Consider the following 27053-nt stretch of genomic DNA (forward strand, 5'->3'; position numbering starts at 1 on the left):
GTTGAATCAAACTGTCAGGTTTTGTTAAAGGCGCTTCGAGGTACTGAATCGGACCGTGCACCCGAAGGTTTCCTATTTAAGGAGATCCGTCAGTTCGCCTATCTAAATTTCAATAGTATTTCTTTCGCTTTTTCCCCACGGGCATGTAATAATCTTGCGCACGCTTTAGCGGCCTACGGTGCTAGTCACCAGCCAGTCTCGCATGTGTGGTATGAGGACCTACCTGACGATGTAAGTGTTCGACGGGCCAACATCTTAGCTGAGCCAATTTAAGTATGGAATCGATGTGTTCCATTTCAAAACAAAAAAAAAGGATTGTGAAGTGTGGATTCAGGGCATCAAAATGACACCCTATGAGCTTTCTCAGCTACTCCCTCCGTTCCATATTAGTTGTCGCCAGGGGCGGGCCCAGGATTCCAGGAGTGTGTATTCAAAATTCAAGGCTTACATTTTTCTTACATCCCCTTGTTTTTGGCATGTATAAATGTTTATAGCAGTACTTTTTGAATTGTATAGTATATAAAATATAAAAAATAGGGGAAGAGTACCACAGATTCTGATCATATGTTGACCTTTTTTATCTGAGATCATAACTTGAAACTGTGTTCAACATATGAATTCATTGATTATTCAACATATCAAAGTGCCAACATCTGATAGAAATAGAGGATACAATTAGTAATATTAATGCCAATACATCCAAAATAAAATCACATAGTACTTACTACTAATGCCCCAATGTGTCCGAAACAAAAGAAGATTGACCAACAAACAACTCTGAATCTGAAGCACCTCCATAAAAAGAATCCAAGACAACCATCTAATAATTAACTGAAAAGGTCGTAAGGAAAGCACATTCCATGGAGAAAAAAATGGAAAACGTATCTGAAAAGATCAACCTGTCAACTGAAGAACGTGCTCGGCGACTCAACTCAAAATCTCCAGCATCGATGCATGCGCGGCACCATCGCGTGCCAGCATGGCACCACGACCGGTGCCCCCGCCTTCGTCTGGCTGCGCACTGTGCTTTCTAGCGGGGAGATTTGGGAGGGTTCCTCAAAAAAATGAGATCTGGGAGGAGGCGCCTGTCTGTGTGATCCGGTATATCGATCAGGGCTGCATGCGATTACCCCCACATCCACTACTTTTTTTTTGAGGGGTCCCACATCCACTACAAGAATTTTGAATTGTGCTGGGACAGGCCGAATACGGGAAGGAGAATCAGCCCATTAGGCCATGTTTGGAGCGGGAACCGGGAAGGGAGACAAACTGGAGCAGGTGGGCCGGCTAATCCATGGGGTAAGAGCGTATACAACCTGTAAGCCTCTTTTTCTTTCATACATTACACGATACAAACTCTATATATGCATAATATTTTGCAAAAAATAATGGGTATTCAAGTGAATACCCATGAATTGATCTGGGCCCGCCCCTGGTTGTCGCTCAAACGGATGTGAGCGATACATCCGTTTGAGCGACAACTAATATAGAACGGAGGGAGTAGATGCTAAGAACTTATCTTGAAAGGAATGGCTGAAAGATATTTCTATTAGTAAAATTATTCACTACTTAGTTGCTAACAAACAAATACCTTATTTGCTAATTTATATAAATTTACCATTAAAATTGACAAGCGCGGCAACATGAGTCGTCATGATCTTTTTTTTTGAACATCAGTACAGACACAAACGCTCATATACACGCGCATACATTTACCCCTATGAACGCACACACGCACACCCTACCCCTATGAGCACCTCCGAAAGACTGAGTCGGTATATCATCTTGAAATTTACGAAGTAACCGTAGGCATCTCGTCGTCGACAGGAACGTCTCCTCCCACTGAATGCGCATCGCCGAAAATCCTAAAATAAAGCCAGGAATAAATGCGAGCATCAGGATTTGAACCCTGATGGGTTGGGGATATCACAGTCCCTCTAACCATTCAGTAGGCTAGTAGAAGACATACTGTGTGTAGCACATATAAATTAGTCACGTGTCAAGAAACATGGTGGAAACTATTTGATAAACTAAATTTGATCCATAGCAAAACAAACTCCATGCATGTTATACTTACACAATTAATTCTAGTTCCGTACAACTTTGTAGCCTATGCTTATGTATGGTGTGACACCTTTTATATAATAACGTGGGTGATGATGAAGGTGTAGACTACATCCATTTATAAATAGACGTGTCCCCCAAAACCAGAAACTTACTTGCCTCGCACAACGTTACATCTTTACAAACCAAAAGCAGAACTATGTCTAAATGATCATATTTTTACTATACAACTAGAGAACTCCTAGAACATGGGTTGCTTCACAAACATAGGAAATACCAACCTAAAGAAGTAGATATGCACACCACTCATCAAAGCACTCATGGGCATTTGGTTATCCCCTAACAAATCCATCTCATACATTGATCATCTAAAGCTAGGTGTGTTCTGCATGCACATGCCCATCGTGCATAACAATCTAGTGCACTGGGTCAGCCTCTACATCCCCATCATTTTCTCCACTTCCGTGGATGCCCGGGGAATCATCAGTGATAGCTTCACGGATGTGTTGTTGACTAGGGTTGGGGTTATTTTCCATGCCATTTTGTAACGCACCCTCATCCACAAAATCATAGCTAATGATTTCCATGTTCGCCTTTCCCAACTTGATGCATCTGGCATAAACCAATCTCACAATGCTTATTAGCAACATGAGAGTTGAAATGGATCCTGTGATGACAAAGAGACCAGAAAAGTTTTGTAGTGTGAGAGGTGCAGAATCAGCATCGAGGACTGCACCAACACCCATAGATGGTGAAGTTGTGCCAAACCATTTCTCTTCAATTTGTGAGCCCTCATCCCCTCCCTCAAGGTTCAAGATGGCAGTTGAAATGTTACGCACTAGTGGAGAACCTAGACGGAATGCCTGAGGATAAAAACATGATGTTAATTATCAACTTATTTTTTTCCTCATGATGCAGTGTAGCACTGCAGGAAAAAAAATATCAGAAATAGACCAAAGCATTAGGTTGAGTCACTCACAAAACCAAATCCAGGAGTCTTGTATATGCACCCGAGCATCTTAAAGTCATTTTTGTACTGACGATCAGAGAGGAAAGAGGTTAAATAGGGGATCTCATCAACGATAGCTGACACACCTCCATTCATGGACCCCTTTCTCAAAGCAACAACATAGTCTTCTTTTTTCTTGTAGTTCCTTAGCTTACTTTCACTGATATTATGCTTCATCAAGAAGGATCGCACAAATGAGCCATCTTGGTATCCTACAAAATCACCATTACGCCGGAGTTGCTCCAGATCTGTTACCCAAGGACGGAGCCTCTTTGCAGTAAGAATAGATGACAAACTTGCTGTGTAGCTCTGTACTAGAATCAACACTACAAAGCACCATATCACCACAACAACTTTTGACAAGGGGCTTCTAATACTTTGACCTGTGGATGGAATAACAAATATGTTATATTACCTTAGATATATGGTGGAAACTAATCAGGATAGGCATCAGATGTGATCACGAAGTTTAAGATTGAGGTGTTGACCATGAGAAAACGTCAAAGTGGAGAAAACGAAGTAGAGGGCAGTGCTACACTGTCTCAAACTTGACCCTTGGTACTCTTGATTCCTGGGCAATTCAATCATCCACACAACAAAGCCGGTATAGAGGAAGAATACCATGGTTGCTAACCAAAGCTTCCCACTTAGCGGCTTTACAAATGTCCAACGGATTGTTTCTGGCTCATCCTCGGAGAGCACAAGCATAGACACACCAGATTGTGTGTATGGCATTGTAAAGTCCGTGCTAGTGACTCGCTCCGCGGTTATCGTCACATCTCCCACTGCACCATCATACACCTATTCATCACCCAAAATTTAGTTGAGATTAAAATTTTATCTAGGTTTAAGAAACTAAAATATTAACAAATGAATACTCAAAAAAATTGGGATGCGAGTGAGCAAGAGTAAGCCTCACCCCCGAAGACACGTTGCCTACTAGCTCATCGTAGGTACCATTGAAAACAATAAATTTATAGCATGGGAGAGGATGTAAATGTCTCAGAGCAGCCTCGAAGATATCAATGCTGTAGCCAGTGATGTTTTGTTTATTGGAAATAGAACCAATAACATTCACAAAAACTTGAAAACCTTCTTTTTGTGGCACGGCGATCTTGAGCTTCGTCTGACCTTTGCATATCTTCTTTGTTTTTCTTGTATATAGTTTTCTGGCATTTCTTGTATTGGTTTTTGGACTAAGAAAGGTTATATTATCACTTCCAAGTGTAAAGCCAATCTTGTCATGGTCTCCGAAAGCCACATCATGGTTTTCTAGCCAGAAAGCGCACATTGTTGTGGAAATGCCGGAGAAGGTGAGAAATGGAATGTGGTTCTTGTGGCATAGATGAGCGATGTGATCTACTTTAGTTAGTGTCTGAGGACCCCAGAGGATGGTTTGCACTCGGGCATTCTTGATCAAGTCCTCGGCTGCAAAACTCATAGACATGAAAAAATTATCCAAGTAGTTGTTAGAAATCTCACAATAATTAGCCATGAAAATAGGTGTAATTATTGCATTCTCCATGAGATTTCACATCAAAATTAGGGATTAGAAGTGCCATATGGTGTGCAATAGCTTCAGATATCCTTCATGATCTCCTAACTTCTGCATATTAGAAAAAATAGATATTTTTGGCATTTTGTTATGTACCAAACCAGTGGAGGTGGGGTCATGTCCATGGATGTTGTGAGAGGGGATCCACAAGCCCACAAGAAAGGGTACCTTGTGAGCAAAGCCAGAGGTGTTCTAGGAGATAGTTGCGATAAAGATGGGGGCATGGCCACGATGTTGGGTCAATGGGGATATTGTTTCGTGAGGCCTTAGCCGCTGGGTAGCGGGTTGTATGATGGATGAATAGTGGTGCCTAGATGTTAGGCAGAAATGTAATTACCTCCATTGTCCATCAATTCAAATTTTTGGATGAACTGGGTTGTCACACAATTCAGTATGGTAGAAGAGCCAAGACCCGACAACATGCAATTAATTATTGTAGCCTCAACATATGTTTTTTCAAATATATTAACAACCCTTCTCCATCAATTTAGACTTTTGCGTCAATTAGTTATGATGGAGTTGGCATTTCCGCACATGGAAAGTGTTGGGAAAGAAAATTGTGACTGAAAAAGCTCCAGGACATTCGAGAATGTGGTGTCTTGTAGCCTAGCGACTCGATTGGGTTTTGGTCCAACCTGTCTGTTTTGAAAAGGATACAAGCATTTAGTTTTGTATTTGTATGCAAAAATTAGCATCTCACTTGGTTGACACTATTAAGTTGGCACAACTTTCAATATCATATTTGATTGAAACTATTGTGCAGACTACAAATCAAATTTTAGAAATGATCGCCCAACAGGAGCTCCCCCTGTTTGTGGCCATCTATCCACCATAGTCTGTGCCATCATTGTCGCCTCCATCCAGACAATGCCTCTATCCTTGTTATCTCACATGCCACATAGAGCATACCGTTGTCACTCTAAATAAGAAGACAAGTCACTCCTCATACTCCCTCGCCTTCATCTTAGTTGAGACACATGTGCAGAAGTTGGCCCCATGCACCTTTCCGTTGTACATTACATAGTGGAACACAACATTGGCCTTGCAGTACACTTTTGATGCAGTGTTGTAGGAGGAAGAAAACTAGTATGAGATAGTGGTGGTTGGTCAAATAGATCAGGTGGAAGTCACGAGGATTAGGGATGAGGTAGAGGAGATGGCATATGGAGGGAGGTGTGAGTGGGGGAGTGGTTGGTGATGGTAGGAATTCAACGAGTCGGGAGTTGGCGAGATACATCCAGCGGGAGAAGGGGGGACAAGGTAGTGGTGTAAATGTGCTGGTTAAGGTTTCTTTGATTTTTAAATGTGTTCTTAATCACGCCATGGAATTGAACTTGGCACTAAGAGCTTTTTATTTTGAGTGTCTTGTGTAATCTTATTGCCTTTTGGTTGTCATAACGTTGTTGTACCTTTTTTACAACTTGGTGTTGGAACAAAAGATGGATGTGTGCATCAATCAATATAGTGATTGGGGCGCTTCTTCCTTTTTTTTCTAAAAATAAAAGGTCCTAGCAATTTTTTTACAAGCAAACCAGATGTAGTTTTTTAAAATCGAGTTTTTTCACAAAACTAACTAGGATAGCTTGAATATTTCAGACTATCATTATTTCAACCATATGGGTATTATTCCTACAGTCAATTTAAAACTTATCCCCTTTTGTGGGAGGTTCAAAATTTAATCTCACTGAATTAACTTGTTGTTAAAAGAAGACATGTCTATTGGCGGCATGTGCCCACCCAAATTATGTCCACAAAATAACACATTCATGCACTCTCCCATAAGCAAAAGCAAGACTCACATAGATGGTATCAAAAAATTCTCTTTAGTTGATGATCCTTTTTCACCCTTGCCTTTAATGAAAATATTTTAAATTAAATCTCAAGTTGATATGTTTCAGTAATTGTTTTGTTAGTAGTTGATAGGTTATTGTTACTTGCTTAGATGGATATATAGATAAACACATCCACTTTGTTGACATAGTCACTTGGCTACGAGTAGTAATATGTCAACCCCACTCCCCTATGTAAGAGTTGCCTGATAGTATATTTCTATAGTCTCATACCGCCTCTTATCCTGTATTGTATAATTAAAAAGGTGACCTACTAACCTATTTATGTTAATACGCCACTACATAGGAAAAGGCCCACCTCAACATGCAATTATACATGGAAAAAGGCTTTCCACTCTATTATGCTAGTTATATTCAATAAATACTTTATAACTATACAATAATCAAATACAATAAATCATATATATTTGCAATTTTAGTCATCATATTGTTAATTCAAATATTCATGTTGCATACAATTAATCTCATTGATGTATATTGCAGCCAATTCCCACAACAATGCGAGGTATCATCTAGTTTATTGGTAACACTTCAATAATTACATTCCGGAATTGGTAATACATGTAAATTACTAAATTATTACTACCAAGGAACCGCAAACTATTAGGATTATAAGAGTTCAGTGTTAACATGATAGTCATGCAAATTGAGATGTTATTTTGAAGCTCTCATCGAGGGGAACTCAAGTCAAAACACGTATCATTAAGCGCTTACGTGTCGGTCATTAACAATCACAGTTTCGGCCGTTTCTGGCCCGTTTCTTCGACTATTACTCTGCTTTGGGGTCCCGGAGTCATTTCCACGATTGACGAACCCTGGGGTGCGTTTACGTGTCGGTCATCAACACTCACATATTTGGCCGATTCTAGTCCGTTTCGTGCACTATTACTCAGCGTTTTGGGGACCCAAAGCGATTTCCACGAGTGATGAATCCCAGGGTGCGTTTATGTGTCCGTCGTCAACACTCACAGTTTTGGCTAATTTTGACCCGTTTCGTGGACTATTACTCACCGTTTTGGGGTCCTGAATCGATTTTCATAGTTGTTGAACCCCAAGATGTGCTTACATGTCGGTCATCAACACTCGCAGTTTTGGCCGATTCTGGCTTGTTTCATGGACTATTACTCACTATTTTAGGGTCCCAAAGCGATTTCCATGGTTGTCGAACTCCAAGGTGCGCTTATGTGTTGGTCATCAACAATCACAATTTCGGACGATTCTGGCCCGTTTCTTCGACTATTACTCTGTTTTGGGGTCCCGGAGTCATTTCCACGATTGACAAACCCCGTAGTGCGTTTACATGTCGGTCATCAACACTCACATATTTGGCCGATTCTAGTCCGTTTCGTGCACTATTACTCAGCGTTTTGGGGACCCAGAGCGATTTCCATGAGTGATGAACCTCAGGGTGCGTTTATGTGTCCGTCGTCTACACTCACAGTTTTGGCCAATTCTGACCCGTTTCATGGACTATTACTCACCGTTTTAGGGTCCCGAAGCGATTTCCATAGTTGTTGAACCCCAAAGTGTGCTTACATGTCGATCATCAACACTCGCAGTTTTGGTCGATTCTGTCCCGTTTCATGGAGTATTACTCACTGTTTTGGGGTCCCAATGCGATTTTTATGGTTGTCGAACTCCAAGGTGCGCTTACGTGTCGGTCATTAACAATCACAGTTTCGGCTGATTCTGGCCCGTTTCATGGACTATTACTCACTTTTTTGATGTCCCGGAGTCATTTTAATTGCATTAATGTTCTAAGCGATAATTAATTTTAGGATTTTAAATTTAGTAATTAGTATGGTCAAAATGAGGTGGAACATGTTTTGCATATATGCACATGTCTTCTCAAGACTAGTTAGGGCACATGTCTCTATATTTTAGAAATAAAGGAACATATTTTTCTATAACCGTTTATTTAGCTTTAGACTGATTTGTTCGCTAAGGCCATATATAAGGTTCTTAGAGGGGTGCCTGTGAAAAGGAACTGGGTTTTTCTTAAGCACTGGTCACAAACGCTTAGTTAGGCATCTTTCCTATAGAAACTAGCTAAATACCCGTGTGTTGTAACATGGACAACATTATTTTAGTGGTTCGACATATAATTTTTTTTTTGTTAGGTTGAGATTGAGATATGTTCTGGGGAGAAAATCAATAGGCAAAGGTAAGGAAAGATAATGTTGTGTGATTGAGATTGTGTTGATTGCAAGGGATTCTTGCTATTGTGATTTATTAGATTCTTGTTGCTTGCTTTGCAAGGGATTTCTTTCCCCCAAAATGAGGAGTTGAGGACAGTTTGAAAAAGAAGGATTATCGCGTGGTTTGAGAAAATAAAGCGGTGGGAGGGGTCATGTATCATCAATGATGAAAGCAAAATCAACAAACTTCCTTTTTGTAGTAGCGACAATCCTCTCTAAACCGGCCAATAAGTGACTTGTTTATGCCAAAACCGGTCAATTTTTACAAACACCTCTCTAAACACCTTGTGGATGGTACGTATTCATTAACAATGCTTGTAGTTAGCATGTCAAGTCAAATTGACTTCAAAGGAATAATAATTAAATAAACGTAAATAGATAATGATAAGTACAATTAACGGTTAATTATATTACCAGCATGCGCCGCAATGGCCAGATCCCCGCTCGAGTCCATCACGCGCAGCTTGATCACCGGCGCGGCACCGTAGCTGGCGTACGGGCCAGCGTTGAAGTCGTCCAACGCCCTGGAAATGCAGGCGAGGGTCTTCCTCCCCACGTCGCTCGTCAGGTCCAGCACCACGCCCACCCCCACTGGCTCCGGCGCCGACGCCGCTGGCGACCCAACGGCGACGGTGCTGGTCCAAAGCAAGAGGTAGAGGACTACGAGCAGGCGCCTTGTTGGCCACTCCATGCGCGCGGCTGAAGTATCACTAGCTACTAAATGTTGATGAGTTGGTTTACCGTGGACCGTAAGTGACAAGTGTACATACATACATGTAGGAGTATATATACTCGCCGGGAAATGATATATGTACATACATTATCCATGTATACGTACCGCACCGCGTTGACGTAGGGGCAGAGATCAATAATGTCATGTACATGTGGCGAAACTTCCCGCGTTGACGAAAAATCACTTCCGGCAGCCAGCCAATACTCATGCACTCTCTACGCTCTACCTCTATACCTCTAGGCATCCGTTTCTTCCTGGGTCGTTAGGGCATCTCCAACATTGTCCATCAAAATAGACACCCAGACTTTCACGGACAAGGAACAAAGGGCGGCTTTAAATAATTTAAAATAAATATCATCATTTGTCCATAATAATGCTATGTCAGTATTCCAATGCAACAACAATTCAAATATAAGCACTAGAATCTAAAGATAAAGTTTTCCAATAATTTTTTTTAAATTTGAATTCAACTTATTTGGACACAATTTTTAGTTCTCCCATGAAATCGCCCACAAATGCTCAACAAGATCATTTGGAAACTGCTCATGAGTTGCCTGATGGAGAATCTTTTTTTGTTTTGCGGAAAACATCAAATCAAATTTAAAAGTCCACCGGAAGTACAAAGCCTCTCAAACGTAATAAAAATTACATCGAGACACCGAAACCACCGAACAACCAATCTTGCCGCAAGAATGAGCCGCCTACACGCTGCTGTCGGCGCTCCCCTACCGGAACCAGCTTGACTTTGTCAATGACAGTCGGGAAGTCTTCGTAGGGACCAGCTCCCTGGAGTAGCAGTCGTCGCGGTTGAAACCTTGCATAGATCTGAAGCACCTAACATCAAATCTCGTCACATGACGGGAAACCCTAACCTCACCGCCCCAAGGAGACAAGGGAGTCTACGTCAGAGCTCCGTCGACTACATTCATATGGACGAAGTCGAGGAGGATCGGAGCCTAGATGATAAACTCGAAGAAGAATCGTCACCATCCACCCGAGCGCCGCACCTGTGAGGACTAAAAAACCCTAACTTAAACTAATAGGAGCGGAGGCACCGGGATTCCCCTCCCGCCATCGCCCGCTGGAGTGATAGGCAGAGGGGAGGCAAATCCTGGGGCTCGCTAATGAGGTCTGGAGGGAAAAGTTTTCCGTTGCCGTATACGGTTAGGGGAGGAAAACTAGTGGAACCAAAAGTGTTCGATGGCGAATCTGTTGATGCATTTGGATAAAATCCTTACATGTCATCGGATTATTGCTCTGGAAGTTGGATAGGATCACCCATACGCTCAAATTTAAGACCGTGGTGGACGCCACCACTCTCATCCTTCGCAATCTAATCATATTGTGCATGATCACACAAGTTGTCATGACCACAACGTTTATAGATCCCATATTTTTGTAGGTCCTCGAACACCTGCAAAATGATCTTGGAGCAAAAAAAAAGATCTTGGAGCACTCAAAATGCCCTCTCGACATCCTTTCTAGATCCTTCTTGTCCTTGGTCAAAGTGAGATCTTTCCTTACCTCTTAGACCATAGATGGTGTCGAAGAAGGTCGTCCACCAAGGATAGATATCATCACAAAGATAATAGCCCATGTTGTAATCATTGATGGTATAGTCACACAGAGGAGCTTCTCCCGCACACAACTTTGCAAACAATAGAGACGGCTACAGTATGATGATGTCATTGCGAGACCCGGACATCCGGAAGAAAGAGTGCCAAATTCAAAGGTCTTGTGATACAATTGTTTCAAGAATGATGATGGGCTTTTGCGATGGACTTGATATTGCACTTGTAGAACATATGTGCAATTCTTCCATTGCCAGCGCATGCAATCCAGGAACTTCGAGCATGCCCGGTCACCCTCTTGCTTCCGACCGTGCAGTGTCTTCTACAGTTGCTTCTTTCAAGTATTCTGGTCCAAACAACTTGACCACCGTTGTAGCAAACCTGAAGATGGCATCAAGACATGTGGTTTCGGATATCCCGAAGTACTCATCCAATGAATCTGCCGCCATGCCATAGGCAAGCATCCTCAACGCAATTGTGCACTTCTAGTAGTCAGAGAATCCAATGTTTGCAACGGCATTCTTCTTATCAAGATGAATTAGTCATCATAGGCACAAACACCAGTGTAGAGGCGATCTAGAACAATTCAGCTCATCCGGAATCGACAGCAAAAAAAGGACTCGAATAACGCATCAGGGACAAAGTAGTCATCCACTAGCATCATATGCCCATACCCCAATTCAACTCTCGATGTCCCTTGATTGATCCCTTTAAATTGAGAACATGCTTCTTCCGCACATTCCAGATATTCAATAACCGCTTGCATCATCACATTTCATCCTCATCTGATGAGGACCGATCCATAAACTCGGCGTAGAAGTACTCTGTGGCCAAATCCATCATGTTTGCTTCAAATTAAACTACAAAAAAGTCAATAAATTTGGCTATGGCATGGGACAAACACTTGCGGGGTGTGGTGTCTGCCTTGGGCGACAATGTGCAGGGGCGGACGACGCTTGGCCAGTCCAAACCAGGGTGGAAGGGAGGTGTAGGCAAGTCGGGGCTGGAGCCTGGGTGGACCGCCGAAGGTCCGGCAAGACCTAGGCGGCAGAGTGGGTGGTGCAGCGGCGATGTTAGTCTCATACTACACGGATGTAGAGCAAGGGCGGAGGGGCGGAGTGAGAAATGTGGGGCTCCGAGTGGGGTTTTTGCCCGGGCCGGGGGTGTCAGACGCCTATGTGGCGGCTATCCAGACGCCTGCAAACCTCTCCTAGCTTTGCTTCCGTCTTGCGAGAATTTGGACGTGCATTCCGGTCCACAGACGTTTGGTGCACGGCTTTGGATGACAGAAAGTGTTCAAATCATATTGTCCGGGGCGATGTTTTGATGGACGACGTTAGAGATGTCCTTAGATGGATAACTTGCTTAGGTCAATAGTCTAAGTCTGTTGATTCAACGGATCTACGAATAACCACAAGGTGTATGTGGTAAGCAACCTTATAAAACAAACAATGTAAAATAAAACATTTCTTCAAGGTTAGCAAATTAGTAAAGCCCAGCTGCGAGGATTCCAACAGCCAATTAGTATAGCCGCGCGTGGCACGTGACATACACGATGGTTCAAAGTTCAAACGATGGTTGCATGCATGCAGTGGCTAGACTCTCAAGGACACAGCTACGTATGCAGACTGCTGGGCCAGATCGATCTTAGTTAGATTTGCCAACGTCGCTCGCTAGCTACATTTGTATTAAAAGAATTACTCACGTCGTACGCGAGTGCTTGCATGCGAGCTTCGGCTGTCCCGGTCTCGTCGTGTCAGGTAGAATGTTGCTGGCGTGAAGCAGAGAGGGACCAAAACTAACAAGAAAATAAGGAGAGCATTGACCAATAATGGTTTTTGATATACCTTGATGACATGAATGAGCGAAGGAGGTAAGCGCTTGCGCATGCATGGGCATCACGGCGATCCTATGTAAATGTTCCCAGTCATTTTGCTGTGCACAACTGCACATGGCGTAACTACGGAGTCTGGACCAATGGCGAAGGTTGAGTAAGAGACTTCAGCAGTGACGTACTAGCTGGACAGAACAAAACTGCTAGATGATCTATCGCCCCAGACGGATCGATGGCCGGCAAGGCGAAGTATTCCACGACCCTGCGGGGCTGACCAGCTGAGCGTGGATTCTCATGGAAATACTCCTCTCACAGTGAGCTTCATTTCTGTACTACTACTGCAACGTATTCCACGACCTGCTGGGCTGGGCATGGACCTTCATGGAAGTGCATAGCCGAAGAGGGTTTATCCATTGGGTTTTTTTTTTTGCGAGAGGTTTATCCATTGGTTGATCGTTCTTGAAGGGAGCGGCTGTGTCTAGCCCACAGCTAGACACAAGCTCGTCTCCCTTAGGCATCGCTTCTAATGTGCTGGCCAAGTAGCTTCATATAGTTTCATTTTCCTTCTTTGAATTTTATTTGTTTGTTTTTGGATATTCTTTTTTATTTTTTTCATATCTTTAAAAATGTTATAAATACACATTTTAAAAAACTTAAATTCACATAAAAAATAAAACAAACCCAATTTGAAAAATCTTAATGCAGTGTAAACAATGTTAGCACGATTTGCAAAAAATATTTGCAGCATTAAAAATTGTGAAATTTCAAAAAAATTGACGCATTCAAAAAGTTTGTTATGTTTAAAAAATATAATAAAATATAAATAAGAATTCCAGTGGATAAAAAGTCTTTTGTACCAATAAAAAATGTATGGTACATTCGAAAAATGTTCAGACGTTTCAAAAATATGGATGTGACATGTTCAAATAATATTTATGCAATCTACAAATAATGTACATACAATGTAAAAAAATTCTCGTCTAGTTTTCAAAATTGTTTCACATCATTAAAAAAATGATTCCACGTGCTTTTGAAAAAAAATCAACATGTATATGAGAAAAGAATTAATCATGTATCAAAAAATGTTAAACATTTATCAAAATAATGTTTCAGCTGTATTTGAAAAATATAGAAATTGTGTGGAAAAATATGCATCAAAGATACATTTTCAAAATTGTTAATCATGTACTTATAAAATGTCGAACATGCATAAAAATAATGTTGCAAATGTATATGGGAAATGTACAACGTTTATGAAAAAAGTAGGCATGTGTTTTAAAAAGGAAAAGGGGAATAAACTTCAAATAAAACTGTGAAAATAGACACAGGAAACCCAAAAAATGAAAAAGAGACAACCTGCAAGAGAAGCAAGGAAGATCAAAAGACCACAAGAAAAACCGATGAAAACCAACACAAAGAACACACAGAAAAAAAAGAGAGTAAAAATAGTGCCTAAAACCCATTCCGGTTGGAACCCGAATTGGGCCAGCCCACAAAACGCTCGCCTATTGCGACATGGTACTCATTTGTAGACATCGACATGTAGACTTTGTGGGTCATTTCACAGTTGGGTGATTCCTATTTGCCGATCACAACAGATGTTATATTTCACTTATAGCGAGGCTAACATAGGGAAAACCCTATTTGACGCTCTCTGCGTCAAAGGGTCGGGCAGCAACCGTACAGGGGCGGACAACTTGGGCCATCCCATCAACCACTATTTACATCGCATCGCAGTTCGATTTTGACAGCCAGGCGGAAGGCGATCCATGAATCAAACTTCCAGAGCCCACATGCCACTCATCTCTTTGTGTAGTGGTTCATATCAGAGTTGGAGGCAATAAAAAAAGTTTCAAATAGCACTATTCGTGTGGCGCTAGCTAGACACCCCCAGAGGTGGAAACCTCCAGTAGCAGGTATGGTCAAAATCAATGTTGATGGAGGGCTATCCCGTGATGGCGCCACTGGTGCTTCTGCCGCTGTTTGTAGGGACGACGAAGGCAGGTTCCTAGGATCCTCGTCGATGGTGTTTCCGGGAGTTATAGACCCTGCCTGTTTAGAGGCCTTAGCATGTCGAGAAGCTCAAGCACTAGCCATGGATTTGACTCTAGGCAAAGTCACTATTTCATGCGACAGCAAAGGGGTTGTGGAGGATATTAAAAAAATGATGTTCGTGGCATGAACATCACTATCATTCGTGAGATCAGGGAGAACCAAAGGCTTTTTCAAGCGTGTGATATTATATATGAAGAGAGATACACGAACAAAGAAGCTCATAGTTTGGTAAAAATTTAAGTTTCGCTTAGTAGGGGTCGCCATTTGTGGCTAGGGCACCCGCATGATCTCATTTGTATTCCTTTGAACATTCCCTGTGATCAATAAAGCGTTTTCTTGCCGCTAAAAAAATCACAGTTCTGATTTTGCAAAACTCCTAGAAGGTTTCCAGACGGTTTTGGGAACCATCTAGAAGGTTCCTCATACAGTTTTCTCTTTTCTTTTCAGTTTCTTTTTTTTTCTGTTATTTTTCTTTCTTCTTTGTTTTCGTTTTTCTCTTTTCCAAAAAATGTGAGCATTTGAAAAAATTTGTCCACAAATCCATAAAATATTTCTGAAATAAAGAAAATGTTTGCATGTTAAAATAATTTATTAAAAAAATACAAAAATGTTACTGAATTTCAAATAATATTCTCGTTTCCAAAATTACTTCACAAATCAAAAAATATTTCTGAATTTTAAGAAATGTTCCCATTTCAAAACTTTGTTCACAAATTCAAAAAATGTTCTGGAATTTCAAAATGTGTTCAAATCTTTCAAAGATTGTTTATGTTTAAAAAAATGTTACAAATTTTCAAAATATGTTCACCGATTCAAAAAAATGTAGTGTATTAAAAAATGTTTCTTGCATTTCAAAAAATAATCATGTTTTCAAAAAAATTCAAAGTTTAATATTTTATAGAAATTTCAATAAATATTCGCAATTACAAAAGTTGTTCAAGTTCTCAAATGTTCAGAGTTTCAAAAATTGTTGGTGTTTTCAAAATATGTTCGGAATGTTAATTTTTTATCTCATTTTCACAACTTGTTTAGAATTTCAAAATCTGTTCTAATTTTTCAAAGATTTTTAGTGTTTCCAATAACAATTTCTCATTTTTAAGAAATTGTTGATAGATCAAAAGATGTCCACAGATTCAAAAGATGGCTGTGTATTACAAAATTGTTCGTGGATTTCAAAATATGTTCCTATTTTCTAATTTTATTTAGAATTCTCCAAAAATTTGATCAGTCGTTCAAAAAATGTTCGCACATTTTAAATATTTATACTAAAAAAAGTACATTTACGTTCACTATGCTCAATAATCCGGGTCTGGTTCTAGTTCGCTACAGTACTCTAGTTGGGTCTAGTTATTTAAGATGTTGGACTCTTTTCCAGATGACAGTAGTTTTTTTTGAGAGGATACAGACGGCAGGACTAGCGTAGTGGGATGTCTATGAGCACGGGAACGCAAGCAGTAGACCCCCCCCCCTTTGAAACCTCTCATCGCTTCGGCCCCTCTTTTTTTTGCTATATTTTCCGTGAGCGGTAAAGTTCGATGCACCGGCACAGTCGACTTGTCTCCTGTGCGTTGCACCACCGCCAATTTGACGCTTTGCATCAAATTGGGGCTCCCCCTACCATGGCTCTTTCTAAAGGTTTTACCACCACACTGTAGCTACTGGGCTGACCCGATTTCATCTTTTTTTCCTTCGATTTGTTTTGTTTCTTTTTCGTTTAGTTCGCTGGTTCTTGTTCGTGATTTTTTTTTTCTTTTTCACATTTTTTCTTTTTTTGTTGTTTCTTTGCTTTTTTTTCTTTCTGTTTTGCTATTTTCTATGTTTTTCAATGTTTTTCTTTGTTTTGTTTAGTGGTATTCACTAGTTTTCCAGCTTTCTTCATTTCTATTTCTTTATTTCTCGGTTTTTATTGCTTTTGTTTCTTTATTTATTTAGTTTTCTCTTTATTTCTTGATCTTTGTCTGTTTTCTATGATTTTTTCTCGGTTTCCTCTCTTTCCATTCTTTTCAATTGGTTTCTTTGTTTTTTTCTTGTTTTTATTTGATTTTCTATTTGGTTTTTATTGGGTCTTCTTCATCTTTTGGTTTTTTGTCTTTTTTATCGCCCTCTTTTTGGTTCAGCACATTTTAACTTTTTTAAGTACACATTCAATATTTTTCATATACGTTTGGAACATTTTTATATACATGGCATACAATTTTGAAATACCTGATTAAGATTTTTTGAGAACATAATTTTTTATGCCTACTTTTTCCATACACAGTGTAGATTATTGGGATATATCAGATAAATTTTTCTAATACATGTTTAACACTATTCAGATAGAAGTTTATTTTTTTAATACACAGTCAACATTTTTCTGTACATGTTTTAAACTATTTTCATATGCCTGATTAACATTTTTGAAATACAAGATTAATAATTTTTGAATGCATAGTAAACATGTTTTCTATACACATTTGAGCATTTTTCAAATACTTGATTAATACTTTTAAAATATGAGATTAATATTTTGGAATACATGGTCAACATTTTTTCTATACACAAACAATATTTTCCAATTATTTATAAACATTTTTTCAAATCCAAGATTAAATGCTTTTTGAATACATGTTCAATATTTTTCTATACACATTTAATATTTTCCAGACGAATGACTAATATTGTTCCAATACATGTTTAGTATGTTTTCAAATGTTTGATTAAAAAAAATTAAATACATGATCAACATTTTTCACAACATTGTATATATTTTCATATACATGAGAAGCATTTTTGCTACACATATTTCACATTTTTTAAACGCTGGGTTATCACTTTTTCAAAATATTTCATGTAAAGCATTTTTTGTAATATATTTTATATAAAATATTTGGAAGTACAAAAAAGGTAAAAAGAAATGACATTCTGGCGTCCGGCACGCGTGTGCCACCGCAAGTCGCGCTTCCCTTGACACGCGGGTTCCCTTTGTCTTCTATATCTATACTACTATTAAAAGAGCAAACGGGTGTTTGTCTAAAGCCACACAACAAACTGTACACATGATAAGCAGAACCATCCGATCAAATTGACTTAAACACATCCTACCGCCTATATTATATCAATAGTCTGTCATTCAGATCAACGTCTTACATTAAATGTTCTGCCTAGCAGAGAGTGCTCCTCTTCGGCGCCTTCAGCGCCGCTTAGGCAAGCTGGCGCTCGAAGGCAAGCGGGAATGGGCCGGCCCAGCATCGCTCGCTAAAACAATTTGCGAAAAAAACGCTAGATAGAATATTACGAGTTGTGGGAATCGAACCTGCATGCCAGCGATGAATCAGTTGACGGAATAACCACTGGGACTCAACAGCTCGGATGTTATTACTGCGAAAAAACAAGCTATCTGACCCTTGTTTCAGTCCAAGTATATTTTTTATGAAAAAAATGAAAAAGATTTCACGAATTTGTAAAAAGTTCATCACTTTTGAAAAAAATTCAAGGATTTAAAAACAGTTCATCGATTTTGATTAACAAAAGTTCACGAATCTGAAAAGAGTTCGCCGAATTTAAAAAAGTTCATCAATTTCGATCAAAAAGTTCAAGGATTCAAAAAAAGTTCATCGATTTTGATGAAAAAAGTTCATCAATTTCGATCAAAAATTTCAAGGATTAAAAAAAATTTCATCGATTTTGATGAAAAAAGTTCTCAAATTGAAAAGTGTTCCCCTAATTTAAAAAAAGTTCATCAATTTCAATCAAAATGTTCACGGATTTAAAAAGAGTTCATCGATTTTGATGAAAAAAGTTCACAAATTTGAAAAGAGTTCATCAATTTTTGGAAAAAAGTTCAGTAATTTCGGTAAAAAGTTCACTAATTTGAAAAAAAGTTCACGGATTTTCAAATAAAGTTCACGAATTCAAAAACCTCATCAATTTTGAATAGAAAGTTCACAAATTGGGAAAAAGTTCACTAGATTTGTTTTTCGAAAAAACATGCATTTAAGAAAAATAAAATAAAAAGGAACAAGAAATAAGAAAAATAGAAAATAAAAAGAGAAGAAAAGATGATGCAATAAAAGAATAGAAAGGATCTCACAAATCACACCAGTGTTGTTGTGTAGTTGGCTAACGTCGCTAATATTAAACGAGGAGGTGTCAAGGTCGAGAGTTCGAGTCTCACCCGTGTTCTGTTTGCAATTTGAAACGGAAAAAAGGGGGGATCAATGGGCCGGCCCATCGCGCAGGGAGGGGTGTGCGCCCGTTTGGGGAAACGCCTAATTCGGGGGCTTAAGGCGCCGAATAGGGTTTGGGGAGCTCCTATTGAGCGCTTTGAGCGCCGCCGAAGTCAACCGGCGCCTGCAGCAAATTACAAGTGGGCCGGCCCACGAATTAACCTGCGCTGAAATTGTTTCGCAAATTGGGAAAAAGTTCACAAATTGGGAAAAAGTTCACTAGATTTGTTTTTCGAAAAAACATGCATTTAAGAAAAAGAAAATAAAAAGGAACAAGAAATAAGAAAAATAGAAAATAAAAAGAGAAGGAAAGATGATGCAATAAAAGAATAAAAAGGATCTCATAAATCACACCAGTGTTGTTGTGTAGTTAGCTAACGTCGCTAATATTAAACGAGGAGGTGGCAAGGTCGAGAGTTCGAGTCTCACCCGTGTTCTGTTTTGCAGTTTGAAACGGAAAAAAACGGGGGATCAATGGGCCGGCCCATCGCGCAGGGAGGGGTGTGCGCCCGTTTGGGGAAACGCCTAATTCGGGCGCGCCGAATAGGGTTTGGGGAGCTCCTATTGAGCGCTTTGAGCGCCGCCGAAGTCAACCGGCGCCTGCAGCAAACGACAAGTGGGCCGGCCCACGAATGCACCTGCGCTGAAATTGTTTCGCAAAAAAAAGACCCGCAAAACCTGCGTGTGTATGAGGACTCGAACTCGGATCACCTCTTTCAGAGGTGGGTGCAGCTTACCACTTCAGCTAGTCAATCGCTACGACTAAATCGAACACGAACTCTTAAAGAACTATTGTAGCTGCGTTACTTATTACGCAATAAACCTTACATTTTTTTACTTTATATGAAAAAAAAGTATATCAGATTTTGGAAAAAAGTTCACGAATTGGAAAAGTTCATCGCTTCTGAAAAAAGATCATCCAATTTGATAAGAAAAAGTTCATCTATTAGAAATAAATCCACCAATTTTGAAGAAAGTTCACAGCTTTAAAAAAAAATATAATTTGAAAAAAAAATCATCGAATGCAAAAAAACAAAATCATTGAATTTCTAAAAAAGTTCACCGAATTTGAAAAAGTTCATCGATTTTCAAAAAAGTTCACCGAAGCTATAAATAAGTTCACCAATTGTTCAAAAGATCAAAAAAATTGAAAAAAACATCATCAAATTTGAAAAAAGTTCACCAAATTTGAAAAAGTTCATCGGTTTGAAAAAAAGTTCACCGAAGATATAAATCAGTTCACCAACTTTTTAAAAAGCTCATCGATTTCCAAAAAAGTTCACAACTATGAAAATAGTTACATCAAATTTCAGGAAAAGTGCATTGAAAATAAGTTCATTGAATTTAAAAAAAATTCATCAAATTGGACAAAGTTTATTGAATTTGAAAAAATCATAAATTGTTATAAATACTTCACTAAAAAAAGTTCATTTATTTTGAAAATAAAATTTCATGAAAGTTTAAATATGATTAAGTCCTTGTTGTATTTTTACTGGTAGGGAGAGCAGGGGAAAAATACAACAAGGACTTAATCATATTTTGAAAATTCTTGTCACGGGTTCAGTGGGGGCATACCACTGCATGTCCTCTTCACATGATAGGTACAGACTTGGCTAAGCGATTTTATGTCAAACTGCACATAGATATGATCAAGTCCTTGTTGTATTTTTACTGGTAGGGAGAGCAGGGAAAAAGTCTTGTGGATACATATATGAATGCCCGCCAGAAGAAGAGGAAGGTGTTTGGCTGCAAATCAGTTTTATGTCAAACTGCACATAGATATGATCAAGTCCTTGTTGTATTTTTACTGGCAGGGAGAGCAGGAGAAGGTGTTGTGGATACATATATGAATGCCCGCCAGAAGAAGAGAAAGGTGTTTGGCTGCAAATCAGTTTTATGTCAAACTGCACATAAATATGATCAAGTACTTGTTGTCTTTTTACTGGCAGGGAGAGCAGGAGAAGGTGTTGTGGATATATATATGAATGCCCGCCAGAAGAAGAGAAAGGTGTTTGGCTGCAAGTAATTGTGTTCGTAGGCTGTCCATATCACCGGCACTAAGGGGAAATGTTCGACTGCCACGTTCCTGTCTAATATCATGAGGGAGCAAGCATAAACTGTGGGCTGCTATTCCAGGTATTCCACCATATCACCAAGCTCCGTGTATCATTTAATCCATTTGGTAGTAACTATTAGACGACATGATCATGGAAATTGTATGGTGCTGATGTTTATGCAGTCCACACCTTTTAACAATCCGAGAGCGCATCACCTGTTTCAGCTGCATCTTTGAGGGATCTTTTTGATCTGGCAAAAGGAAGCTATTGATGAATCAATCGAATATTTTCGAAGATATTTTAGGTTGCAAGGTTGGTATTTTGCTTTAATAAAATGTTGATGATGCGTACTCAGATATTTTTTTGTATGTCCCTGAATGGGAGCCTATACAATACCAATAAACGATAAGCATAACAAGAAAAATAGCGAAGGTACTATCGAATGGGAGCCTAATTTCTTGTTTCAGTATTGTCAAGGTTAGAAAAAGCGGTAGGCGTAAGCAAGGCGGTTGGCCTTCGCCTAGTGCCCAGGCGGTGCCTAAGCGCCCTAGGCGCGGCCTAGGCAGTGATATAGTTTTTACTCGTAGTGTATTTGTGATTATTATGTGGGTGTTGATATTAGTTTAGGGCATATAAAAAGGTCAATTCCCGTCTACTGCCATTGAAATATAACCCGTTTGGCATATCAGTGCAGTATGTGGCATGATTTCTTACTTAGGTAGGCAATTCTTTGCTTGCCCTGCCTAGACCTCCATTTATGCCCTAGGCGAGGCGTTTGACCATTGCCTAGCGCCTAGGCGTGCCTAAGCGCCTCCTAGGCACTGCCTTTTCCAACAAAGGTATTGTCTGCAGCTTTGTTTCAGGAAGATTCAATTCTGTAATTTTTTTATGTCGCATTTGAAGGTGTCGGCAAGTAAGCGGCTCTACATCTTGCCAATTCCATTTCTAATAGGCATGAGCCCCTGTGTTCTGGACAACTAAGGTTACATGCATGTGTTCATATCATAATCATGTACCAATTTTGAGTCAGACGCGTGCATTTGGATTGGATATTGAACCGAGCCCGCCATTTTATTACTCTGAAAGAACTATATAGTGATATTTGGCTATTGCTTTCAGTATTAGAGAAGCATAGAAACTGAACTGCAGGGGTTTCTATATTTTTATGTGAAATTCCTCTATGACATTGTGCCATACTATTTACTTTGAGCAACCTTTCTATGCTATTTTCTTGGACAGTTTATACTGTAATCTCTAGCACCTCAATATATGGTAAACAAGTGCAAGCTTGGGTATTTTTTCCTCATCTTGTATTCATTTTATTTGCTATGTTACTTTAGCAATCAAATAGAATCAGGCACAAGCTCCAGTTAGTCCTGTGTAAAAACTGATGTGCAGGTGTGGACCATGGATTCCTTATTTTGTGCGTTTCAGACTTGGGATCGTAGGGAAAAGTGTGGACTTGGAGTCATACCAGAACTCGATTGACCATGGCACATCTTCATAAACGAGTCATGGCATCGGCAACAATATTCAAGATTTCATGTTCCCTTCATTTCCAAGCATCACTCTTAAAGCAATATATGCCGGTTCATCATTCATGCGAGGGATATGAATGACGAAACAAAAGTAAAAGGTGTGTATGCCAACAGATCATCATAATTGGGGAGGAGTGTCATGTCGGCTTTATAAAGCCAGTAGCATCCTACTATTTGCAGTTTCTGTACTTCAATGAAATAATACAATTTTCAAATTATATATTTTACGGCCATATATACTTTTTTTAAAGTTACGAGGTTCCATGAGATTAGATGACGACTCTGATGTGTCATTTTGACAAAAGGCCCACTACGGTCAGTTCTTATAGTTCAATTAGATAATGCAATTTTCAGATGATATGTGATATGTTTTTATTTATTTATTTCATGTGTTCTTTGTCACCGGCATTTGTGCATGAATTGGTTACATGTCTACAAAGCTAACCAAATAAGAACGCGATGAATTCAATGTATGCAAAACTAACCAAATATGAATGAGGTGAATTTCCTGACCGCATTTTGTGCCGGACCTTACTATGAAACAAACTATCTATGCCAAAATCACCACTCCTACATTTTCTATTTTCACCGGTTTACTGACTTCATTCTTCACAAGGCGTGGAAGATCTCTATGAATAAGCCACAACTAGCAGTAACTATGTTTTTTTTTTGCCAGAGAACTATGTTTGGTTCTAGGCTGCCCTGCTCCATGTTAGTCCACAATTATTTTGGAGTTTCAGGCTGATAACAAATGTAATTCTTCACCATATTTGTTAGCATTACTATATCATGCTCGAATCCCTTCTCTCCATTCCCCTGAAGTACTTAACTTCCTTTTTGCAGAATCAACATCCTACGTAATACATGCAAAAAATATGTTTACACATGAGATTTTTTTCTCACGGTTATACGTGCGTGCACGTGCACGCTTACTAGTAGCTGTAAGCAAGAGATAGGGCGCCCAATGGATCGGCACATTTTGCCAATTTCTATTCACTTTTTTGTCTGTTTTTTCTGTCCCGGCTGGTATCGTTCTTCGTGGGTTTCCTCCCTGTTTTCTCCTTTTTCCTTTTTGTTTATTTTACTACAAAATATTATTTTAATTTTTGTGTGTATACAAGACATTTTTTCTTAAATACACAACGGACATTTTCTTATACATGGTGCATATTTTTTCGCTACATGATAAACTTTTCAATCAATGTCCACACATTCTTAAAAAAAATGTTCATGCAAATAAGAAAAGTGTTTATATAGTATTAAAAAATATTCATGTTTTTTGAAATATGTTCATCTAATTAAATAAAGTACTCATATAATTAGAGAATGTTCATATTCGTGTAATTAAAAAGTGTCCCCATAATTTCATAAGTATTTTTGTATATTTAGATATGTTCATGTTTTTAAAAATATTAATTTAGAAATAAATTAATTAAGTTCACAAAATGTTCATATTTTTATTGAGAAAGGAAAGAAAATGGTTGAAAAATCAAAGAAACCGGAAAAAATTGCTAGAAAAATTGGAGGAAAGGTGCGCCCGATAACAAAGACGCTGACTTGGCAGTGCCATAAGGACATGACCTTGTGAATTTTGTTGAAATACTGCCGCATGGTGCGACTAATAGGAAGCCTCATGAACCTAGCCTACGAGTGAGCGTGGCACGATTCACGAGTCAGTACTTAACCTTGCAGTGATATAGCATGTTCATGTTCACCAAGATTCAGTCCTTGGGAAAGAAAGGGAGATGGTTAACAAATCATTGAAAATTTAATGTATCACATTATCATATGAATTCTTGTTAAAACATGATCTTGAGAAAAACTAAAGGGTTACCATTTTTCATTGAAGAACGAAACCACATGGCAAGGTTCATGCCTAGAAGATATAAGAAAAATGTCATCCTCCCGACATCTAACAACCTCAAGATCAAGTTGACATACAACATTCCAAAGAACAACACCAAAAAGGCGCCACTACTACCAGCGTATGATTTTCTTTTCCTTTTTGTTAAGGGCATGGCCGATGCATAGCCTCATGGTGATCCCCCGTGTGCCATGTAGGATCGGATGCCAGGAGAAGTAGGTTTGGATAGAGAAGCGGGATTGATTGCTTGTATCTGCGTTGGTATTTCCCCTAAGAGGAGAGGATGATGCAGCACAACAACTGTAAGTATTTTCCTCAGTAGGACAAGCAAGCAATACTATGCAAACAGCACTTGCACACAAATAACAAATACTTGCAACCCAACATGTAAGAGGGATTGTCAATCCCTCCTCGGTATTGAGACAGATAAAATTGTATGAGATTTGATAAATAGATCTGACAAAAACTCAAAATAAAATAAAGAAAGAAAAAGTGCGGCAAGGTATTTTTGGGTTTTTAGAATAATAGATTTAAAAATAATATGATAGGAAATAGATCCGGCAGCTGTAGATTTCACTAGTGGCTTCTCTCAAGAAAATAACATACGGTGGGTAAACAAATTACTGTTGGATAATTGATAGACGAGAAAATAATTATGATGATATCCAAGGCAATGATCATGTATATAGACATCACACCCAAGATTAGTAGACCGCTCCTGCCTGCATCTACTACTATTACTCCACACATCAACCGCTATCCAGCATGCATTTAGTGTATTAAGTTCATGGAAAAACGGAGTAATGGAATAAGAATGATGACATGATGTTGACAAGATCTATTCATGTAGGAATAGACCCCATCGTTTAATCCTTAATAGCAACGATACATGTGTGTCATGTCTCCTTCTGTCAGTGAGAATAAGCACCGCAAGATCGACGCATCACAAAGCACATATTCCCATTGCAAGAAAAATCAATCTAGTTGGTCAAACTAAACCAAAGTTTCAGAGAAGAAATACGAGGCTAAAAAGATCATGCATAAAAGAGTTCAAAGAAGACTTAAATAATAGTCATAGATAGAATTGATCATAAACTCGCAATTCATTGATCCCAACAAACACACCGCAAAAAGTCATTACATCAAATAGATCTCCAAGAAAACCGAGGAGAACATTGTATTGAGGATCACAAAGAGAGAAGAAGCCATCTAGCTACTGCCTACGGACCCGTAGGTCTGTGGTAAACTACTCACACATCATCGGAGGAGCACCAATGAGGATGATGAACCCCTCCGTAATCGTTTCCCTCTCCGGCAAGGAGCCGGAAAAGAGCTCTAGATTGGATCTCGTGGTTTTGGAATTTGCGGCAGCTGGAATTGTGTTTCGTCGACTCCCCTAGGGTTTCTGGAATATCCGAGTATTTATAGAGCTGAGAGGCGGTCGAAAAGATCCCCTTGGGACCCACAAGGCAAAAAGATCACCATGGGCCCCACAAGACACCAGGGCGCGCTTGGGGCCTCTTGTGGCCCCCCACAGGCCTCCTATGGTACACTTCCTGGGCTACATGCATCTCTTCTGGGCAGAAAAAAATCTCCAAAAAGTTTCGCTGCATTTGGACTTCTTTGATATGGATATTCTGCAAAGTAAAAAACAAGCAAAAAACAGCAACTGACACTGGGCACTATATCAATAGGTTAGTCCCAAAAGATGATATAAAATTGCTAGTAAATATATATAAAACATATTGATAATATAACAACATAGAACAATAAGAAATTATAGATACATTGGAGACGTATCAGGGATCTTGTGCAAGAGGCGGGTGCCTGGGGAGAAAAGGTGTGATCCGGTGTAAAAAGTTAAAGGGTAGAAGTGAACAGTAGAGATGCATATGTATTAAAGTTTCTATTTTTCTATTTCTTGATGAGGCCCACTAGTAGTAGCTTGCGCTGGGGAGAAAAAATCAATATAGTTGCCTCAAGCTATTTTTTTCTCATGGGGCATGTGTATCTATATGCCACCATTGTTCATGACCTCGTGGGAAACCATGTGGATGCTTGGTGCCAACTTTTCTACAAAGGAGGCGGACGTGCTGCCAATGCAAATAAAGGAGGTAAAAGCACCCCAGGTACCCTAACTTGCACAACATGTGACATTTTAGTCCCAAACTTACAAAAATCAACCCCACCATACCCCAACTTGCACTGCATGTGATGTTTTAGTCCCAGTCCAATGACAGAACGACATGTGGCAGCCAGGTGTCTGGCCCGGTCTCGCACGCAGTTTTGCAAAATCCCCCCTGTCATTTTCTCTAATCAACCCGCAGTATAGCACACCTGAATTAAATCTGTAACCAGACAGCTCCAACACCCATGTGATGCTTTTCTCGATGGCACTACCACATCATTAACCCACCTACAAAACTAATCAGTGTACTCCTTGATCAATAATCAGTGTCAAAGCCACGACATGATTCACTGCACCACACACACGTCCTTAAGTAGAAAATGGAGTGA

The 27053-nt window shown here is 39.4% G+C and overlaps 1 protein-coding gene across 1 annotated transcript; it reads right to left on the reverse strand.

Moving 5' to 3' along the window:
- Positions 1 to 2480: 2480 nt before the first annotated feature.
- Positions 2481 to 9367, reverse strand: LOC123157653 (glutamate receptor 2.8-like). The gene is made up of 5 exons (XM_044575906.1): positions 9091 to 9367; positions 3993 to 4501; positions 3562 to 3874; positions 3044 to 3456; positions 2481 to 2927 (listed from the first exon to the last, which is right to left on the reverse strand). Exons 1-5 carry the CDS (start codon positions 9365 to 9367, stop codon positions 2481 to 2483), a joined length of 1959 nt encoding a protein of 652 aa, XP_044431841.1.
- Between the last annotated feature and the right edge of the window lie 17686 nt (positions 9368 to 27053).

This window comes from Triticum aestivum, chromosome 7B, assembly GCF_018294505.1.
Source record: "Triticum aestivum cultivar Chinese Spring chromosome 7B, IWGSC CS RefSeq v2.1, whole genome shotgun sequence".
NCBI classification, from domain to species: Eukaryota; Viridiplantae; Streptophyta; class Magnoliopsida; order Poales; family Poaceae; genus Triticum; species Triticum aestivum.